The 7,609-nt window shown below is 53.5% G+C and overlaps 1 protein-coding gene across 1 annotated transcript; it reads right to left on the reverse strand.

Annotated features, from left to right (window-relative positions):
• SERHL2 (serine hydrolase-like 2) lies at positions 1–6,641 on the reverse strand. Its single transcript, XM_010192180.1, has 11 exons — positions 6,411–6,641; positions 6,226–6,339; positions 5,238–5,279; positions 4,489–4,508; positions 4,212–4,286; positions 3,338–3,447; positions 2,992–3,071; positions 2,593–2,627; positions 1,757–1,833; positions 478–571; positions 1–265 (listed from the first exon to the last, which is right to left on the reverse strand). Exons 1-11 carry the CDS (start codon positions 6,556–6,558, stop codon positions 149–151), a joined length of 912 nt encoding a protein of 303 aa, XP_010190482.1. The 5' UTR covers positions 6,559–6,641; the 3' UTR covers positions 1–148.
• Between the last annotated feature and the right edge of the window lie 968 nt (positions 6,642–7,609).

Raw genomic sequence — 7,609 nt, forward strand, 5'->3', positions numbered from 1 at the left:
CCTGGCAGATGATCCCACCCTGCAGTGAGCTAAGCTTAGGGAAGGGTATCACAAAACTGATGTGGGATGCGAGGTAGAAATGGTGCCAATTCCTCTGGAGCCTGATTTTTAGCTCCCTGTTCAGGATTGCCGCAGCCACGAGGGCTTCCTAGAGCCTTGCTCTGGTGTTCTGCACTGTCAGGAAGTTGCTGATGATCCCAGACACCACCTCGGGCTCATTCAGGTGCACAAAATGACTCCCAGGCACCTCTACAAGCTGGATGTGCTGGAGGGAGAAGACACAAGATGTGGACCAGGAAAGTTTCCTTTGGGCAAGCTGTGCTCGCTGTGTGGCACTGGTGGGATGGTGGGGAGGCAGGACAGGGACAGGAGTTTGAGGAAGAGCTGGGTCCAGGGGGCAGTGACTGACTTGGGACTTCGGAGCAGGAGCATTGGTGGTGGACAGAGAAGAGATGCAAGGAGGGAGTTTGCTCTCACCTCTTTGAGGGTGGACTCAAACGCCTCCCGTAGGGCTTTCACGAAGTGATTTCTGGTGTCCAGCTTGTGCGGTACCAAGAGTCCATCTTGTGCTCTGAAAGGCAACAGCAAGGCTCAGTACAGCACACGGTGTGTGTGTTTGTCTCTGCTGCTGTCCTGGGCAGAGGCAGTGTCCCTGGGATAGTGGGGGACAGACCCAACTGCCCTTCCCAGACTGCTCACGAACAGCAAGGTCACAGGGTCGCACACAGGAGCCATATGAGCACGGCACAGAGTGGCTAAGCAGCTACTTTTCATCAAACTGTTTAAAGCCTTGGGTGATTGCCTGGGAGTATCAGAGTGGGGACTGGTTACATATTGCTCCCCCAGGGTCCTCCTGGAGAAGCCAGCATTGGACCTTCTGCAGAGTTAAGATCACAGTGTCTTCTACTGTGCTGCAGGTGATGGGACAAGGTGACATCCCAGGCTCAAAGGGATGTGCTCTGTATGGCCTGAAGGACTTGCCCTCCCCGTGATGACCAGGGAAGCCAAAACTGCACCTCATTTCTCAACTTCTAGCAATTCCTCTCGTTTCCTAGAGAGTCTTTTAACAGCACCACACAGGTCAAGGTAGCCAGAGCCCTGCACATCTTGCCCTGCAAGGAAGTGACTGACAAACCAGCCACCCACCTGGACAGCTGATGGCTTGTGAGGCTCTAAGCGAGCCACTGGCCAACTCCCCACAGCTTCTCCCTGCCCTGGACACCACAGGTGAGAGCTTGCAGGAACTGGGTCAGGTTGGGGCTCCAGGACCAGCTGGAGGAGGTGGAGGCTGCTGTGGTTTCACCTGTTTGCTCAGGCAAGAGGTTCTGGGGTCTGCAGAAGTGGGTAGGCTGGGTTGCTGTGTTTTGGGGACAAGCCAGACCAGGAGGAAAGCAAATAGGAGCAGTGCTGGGGAGGTCCCCATGTCTGCCAAGATGGGCCCCTGCTATAGGGCCAAGGGATGGGACGCTGTAGGATGGGAACACTAAAGCGTGAATGTGGTGAGGACAGGGCATTTCCTCGGGGGGGCCCAGCCTGAAAATACAGCATCAGGCTGGGAGGAGGATGTGCCAGCTGCTCTCTGCCTGCTCCAGGAGCCTGCTCCAGGGCAGTGGTGGGGAACCGGGAAACGCTTCTCACTGCCCGAAGGCCTGGGCAGCCGCTGCAGAGGAGGGAGGTAGCAGAGGACTCCTTTCTAACCTTCATCCCCTCCACCCAGGCCTGCAGGGAGGGGTGGTTTGGCTTGTGCCTCACTCACACAATGATGAGAACGCGGTCCTGAATTTTCTGCAGGAGCTTCACGCACTGCTCCACCGTGAAGTACTCTCGACTCTGCTGCAGGTGCAAAGACAGAGAGCAGCAAAGGTCAGGGACAGAAGCTGGGGACAGAGGGTGTCCCGACCCTGCTGCACTCGCGGCTCTGAAGGCAGAAGGGGCTGTGGCCCCAAAGCTGCCGTGCTGGGCCATGACAGGCAGCCAGGCTGCGCACAAGAGTAGCTGGCTCTGTAAAGGCTCCTTCTGTCCAGCTGCGTTTCAGCGCTGCCAACAACGCTGCCTGCTGGGATGCAGCGCATATGGGAATGATCTCATAGCAGAGAAAAGCTATCAAAATCCTTTTACTAACAAAAGGAGACAGTACAACTGCTCTGGCTTTCATGGCCTGGCAGTAGCACAGGTAGACGAGGCCCTACTTGCTCAAAAGTGGCACAGAGCTATCAGAATATCAAACACAAGAACTTTGCTCCACTGTCTCCCCTGCTTATGTCAGGGGTGACCTGACAAAGGAGCTGACCGAAAGCATCCATCCATCTGCTGCCTGAAGCATTGTAACAGCAGGGAAATGTGGCCAGGAGGCCCTGGGGCAGAGGAACTGCTAAAAAATCAGTAACATTTTCCAGTGACTCTGTGAGCTGAGTCAGTTAATGAAGGAGTGCGGGCTCTTCTAACAGCAGCATTTAAAAGAGGTGTGGGAATTAGGGAAGCAGAAAGTGGATGGCTGGGTGGAGGCAGGGCCTGGGCCTCCGCTATCTCCGAGTTTTCTGTAAGTTCAGGGCTCAGAAGCAGCAGAGGGCACATTAGAAGAGCAATGCTCACCGTACGGACTCGCATGTCTCTGTTATACACCAGCCCTGGAATAAAAAACAAACAAACAAGAGAAGGTTTTCATGTCTCACAAGAGCAAGAGTTGCTCTCCTTCTCCTCAGCTGTGGGGTCTACCCAAGACTGTTTCAGACAAGATGAATGGGATTAATCCAGATTTCTCCTTTTTTTTCATTTCTTTCCTTTAGCCGTTCTGGGACTTGAGCACCAAGCCCAGTTGCTGGGAACGGCAAGCTCTGCCTCCAGACCTAATTGATCCCATTCAGGCTGCGTACACATGTGGCTAGGGCACCCTGTCCCCTGCAGAAGACAATGGCTGGTGGCACCACTCCCGCCCCGCACCCAGCGCTGGCCCAGCGCTGCCATGAGCCCCGTCTCCATGCAGTCCCTTACCAGCGGGTGTCTCAGTTGCTCCTCGCTGCAGCAGGATTGCCCCACCCTCTGCTGTCAGATGCCTGTTTGCTTCTAAGAGCCTGAGGGAGACATGGCAGAGAGATTGTTCTGCTGGAAAAGGGAGGAAGCCAAGCGAAAATGGCATAAGGTGACAGCGAGCTCTCGGGCTGCTTCAGAAAAGAGCAGGAAGAAGCAGCGGCTTCTGGCAGCAGAAGGCAAAGGTCTTGCTGAGATTCCAGAGCAGGACTTGAAAGTGCAGGGACAGTTTCCCTTTCTCATTCCCGCAGCCATAGCTCTGTCCTAAGCGAGGGCAGGCAGCGAGTGAAGAGTAGAGATGGGAACCCACCTCTGCAATGCTGCTTTGGGGCTCCGTGCTTTGGGAGTTTGCTGCTTTGCCTCTAGACTCAGTAACCTGTCAATCACCACCCGTTTAGATTTCAGCCACGCCTCAGTGTCCTGAAACAAAGAGAGGTAGGGAACAGGAGTAACCCCTCTCTTCTGGATCATTTTACCCCTTATTGGAGGGTAAAGAGGGCATTTGACTCTTCAGCATCCCTCAGAACAGGTAGCAGTTATGGACTTCACATTAAAAATGCCCATTTCTGGGGAAAAGAGAACAGCAATACTTAAAAGGCAAGGTAGGAACAGAAAGCTCAGCACTGCTGTAACTTTTTATCTTTTTACCCTTGCAATCTTTTCTACCCCTTCCTACCTGACTTGTGAGCTGAGGACAAGTCAGAACAAGGGGAATCTGGTATCTTTTGTCTCTCTGACCCTGGGCCTCTGTCCCACTTCTGCCAACCAAAGCCCCAGCAGCTGGTGGCGACGATGGCAGGTTGGGAATAGCTTTATGTTCTGCCAGGAACAGAAAAAGAAATCCACCAATCTCGCACCCAGACCACCCAACAAGCTGCTGGCAAAAAGCCTTGGCTGGCAGCTGCCTGGGCAGAGGTTCCAGTCCCCTTTGTACAAGGGCACAACACAGACAAGAGAATTTTGGTGCTAAAGGACTGCAGGATGCGTAGCACTACCAAGTGTCCCCCAGGGACCACCCTAAGCAGGCACCTCAGTCCACGCAACAAGGAGCGGGCCTGTGTGTGCCAAAAGGAAGAGCCCTGAGACTTGTGTGGCCTGCCAGGAACCAGTCACATCAGTGCTTTCTGTGAACAAATGAGCATCTAATTTTTAAAAAGTGAGGGGAAGGACATGCGAAATCTGACCTCTGGAGCTAGCAGAAATCCAAGATTTTCCAGCAGGATCAGCTTATCTACCATCTCAGGATACAGGAAACAGAACTGAGGAGAGATGAAACAATATGTGAGAGAAAAGCTGAGCGTTGAGTGAGGTCTTCATCCTGCTGCACTGGAGAGGGGGCCAGGGACAGGCCTCTCCCCTCCGATAGCCAAATCCCGCACACTCTGTCCCTTTGTTCCTCTTCCATTTGTTGTTTCAGCTTCAGAAATCAGAAACCCCATGAAGAAAGGATGCTTTACTCACCATTCCTGCCACAGCCCCACCTGCAAAGGACAGAAGGGTACTCAGTTATGCACAGGACACCCCCAGGAACAGAAACACAGCAGGAGCTGCCTTCAAAGCAGAAAAGCACATTGTAGCAAAGGACAAAGCCCCAGCAACAGAGTAGAGCTCTCCCAGCAGGATGCAAGCAGAGAGCAGGGCTACTGGGCAGCTGGACTCCCTGTCCTGGGACCATCCCCATCTCCCTCTCAAGCAGCAAAGGCCAAGGAGAAGCTACTAGTTAAAAAGCTGTGCAGGTCCTGTGAGCGGTGGGCAGAGCAGCCCTGGGGAGCAAAACCCGAATTGTAGCAAAACCCAATCATGTCCCAAGCACAGAGGGATAGAGCCTGGAGTCTGCTTCCCCTCAGCAGACTCCACAACCCACCAAGAAGGGCCCTGCTGTCCCCAGGCTTTGTGGCCTTGTAGGGACCAGGCAGGAAGGCCTGGTGCGAATTCTCCTGTCACAGACCACCCCTCTTTGCCCATCACTGTTCCCTCCTGGGGTGGGAGAAAGGCCCACAGCAAGAGTTACCGCTGTTTATACAACAGGGTCTTGAGAACAGAGGCATTGCAAACAAGGGCACAGATTTGTGAATCACTTAAGCAGGAACCTGGTACTTGACACAATATAATAAATATTCCAACCCAGCTCCTAGCAGCATGTCTTGTAAGTTAATTATCTACTCCTATTTCCATGAATCTCGCAGCTTACAAGGACAAGAGCCACTTACCCATACTGTGACCCATCAGGGTGAACCGTCTCCACTGCAAGGCTAAGTGGCAACAGACAAAAACAGACAGCGCTGCATTAGAAACCAGAGCAGTCACACTTTGCTGCTTCTCCACCAACACGGGCCCCTTCTCCTGAGAGGGCTTTTGCGCTGCTTAATTTGCTTCCTACTCCAGAAACAAGGTGGCTAAGTAGGCCAGTTTTAAAGAAAAAGACCGTCCACCACCTCATTTCCTTGGTAGTTAAGTCACGCAGCTCTGAAGCTCTCTCTGTACAGCAAATGAACTACAGCAAATTCCCTTTCACTGCCAGGCACGAGACTGGCAAGCAGCAAAGGAGCCCGACTGGGCAGCATCTGCTGGAAGAGAGACCCTGACAGAGCATCCTGCTGCAGGGCACTCCACAAGCACCGTGAAGACACAGAGCCAGGGCTGCTGCCTTGAGGAAAGAATGATTATTCCAAGTGAAAGCACCATTTAGCACATCAGGCTCTTCAGACCATTTTTAGGGCACTCTGAGAGGTTTATGGGAAAAATACTGCTTCATCAGTGCTGCCCATCTGGAATGTATCTCGCTGGAAGATGTGTTTTGCCCCCTGGCACTTCAAAGAGGCTCCTTGTATACTGAATGAGGGATGCAAAACCCGCGTGCCACAGCCTCCCCCAAGATCAGCATACAGATGGGCTGCTGGATCAAAAAGTCAGCCTGGCAAAACTATTTAGTTGCATCCATGACTTCTCCCCTACTGTTTTTTGGTATAGAAACACTTGCTCCCAGAGCTTACTGTTTCTTCCTCTCGCAAAATAGTGAGAAGGAGGGACGCTTATTCAGCCTGTGGTCACAAAGCACCAGCTAACATCAGTCTGAGGAGAAGCAGAGAGAACTGACCCCTCTCTTGGCAGTAAATGCTGCCTGCTTGTTCCGAGGAGAAGGAGCAATATAGCACCCCCTGTGCAAACATCCCCTCAAGGCTCCCTTCAACTACCCACCTGCTGCCACCCGGCGCACGTCGCTCACGTAATCCAGAAAATGGTAGGGGGAGCCCGCAGGTCGGTGGGATGACAAGCCATGGCCAGAAAAATCCATTGCCACATAATAGCAATCTGAAAGGGAGAAAGTATCAGATGTGCAGCCCTGCAACACAACAAGAATCATCCTGAGGAGCCAGACCTACCTCTGGGGAGCAGTGGAATGAGCGTGTCAAAGGTGTTGGCGTTGTCCAGCCAGCCGTGCAAGCACAGCACGGGGTGTCCTTCCGAGGGTCCCCAGGCCTTGGCTGCCACGTGGCCCCAGGGCACTGGGAACTTCAACTCTAAGAACATGCCCAAAATAGAGTGCTCGCAAGTGATGTCCCTGGAGAGCCACGTGCTCAGAGTAGGTCCCAGGGATCTCGGTAATGGCCCAGAGCTCTGAAAAAGAATAATACAGGTCTTTAGTAACTCACCAGCCTCCTGTGGTCTTAATTAGCAGCTTGCTGATTTGTAGCTCCCCATTCAACATCCCAAGCTGCCATTCCTGCCTGACTGTTTGGGGAATCCTCCTCCCAGCACGTACTAGCGATGCTCCTAGGAAGAAACAAGCTTTCCCTGCACAGGAGGAGAAAGCCTCCTCTCTGTGTCTCTGCAGCAGCTGCAACCCAAACAGAAGGCGCAGATCTGGAAAGAGGGAACCACACAGAATCCCCCCAGCTAGCTGCAGTCAGCCAGGCACCTGTTCTAAACCAAAACCACAATTTGAGGAATAAGGGTGCTGCCTTCAGTGCTAGACAGTTACCACCTTTTCCTCTTTTACCTTGGTGCTTCTCCTCTTTCACACCACCAGTCGGCACCTTTGAGAGAGCAGCTGGCTACACGCCACACCGCAGGTCACTGCTGCCACCCTCCCATACACTCCTCAGGGCCAGGGACCCTGCATGGGACCTCCAGGTCCACAACCTCAAACCTGCCTCATCACTGCCCATCTGCCTGGCAATCACTGGGCTACACCTGACCTTCACTCAACTCCAGGCTCCTGAGTGAACCCCCCCAGTACTACCCAGCCTCTGGGGATCTTTCAGGGGTGCTCTGAATACCCACCCTTTACCCCCAAGCCCTTCTGGCTCCTGGGGCAGCTCACAGGGAGCCTGACCCTCCAGCCCCAAGTCTCCCATGCCATATCCCCAGTGACTTCTGACAGTGACTTGTCCAGGTCTGTACTCCCTTAAACAGCACACTGACACCCCACAGCTATTCATTTTTTCTATGGCAAGACCCTCCTGAGCTCTCCCCCACGTAAGAGGGCAGGCTGAGAGGGAAGGCTGCTGTCAGGGCCTTGATAGCACTCACAGGCCCTCATGGTCCTGATCAGCTGCACCTAGGGCCTGACACCTTTCCC

Source organism: Mesitornis unicolor, unplaced genomic scaffold (genome assembly GCF_000695765.1).
Source record: "Mesitornis unicolor isolate BGI_N332 unplaced genomic scaffold, ASM69576v1 scaffold53709, whole genome shotgun sequence".
Taxonomy (NCBI): Eukaryota; Metazoa; Chordata; class Aves; order Mesitornithiformes; family Mesitornithidae; genus Mesitornis; species Mesitornis unicolor.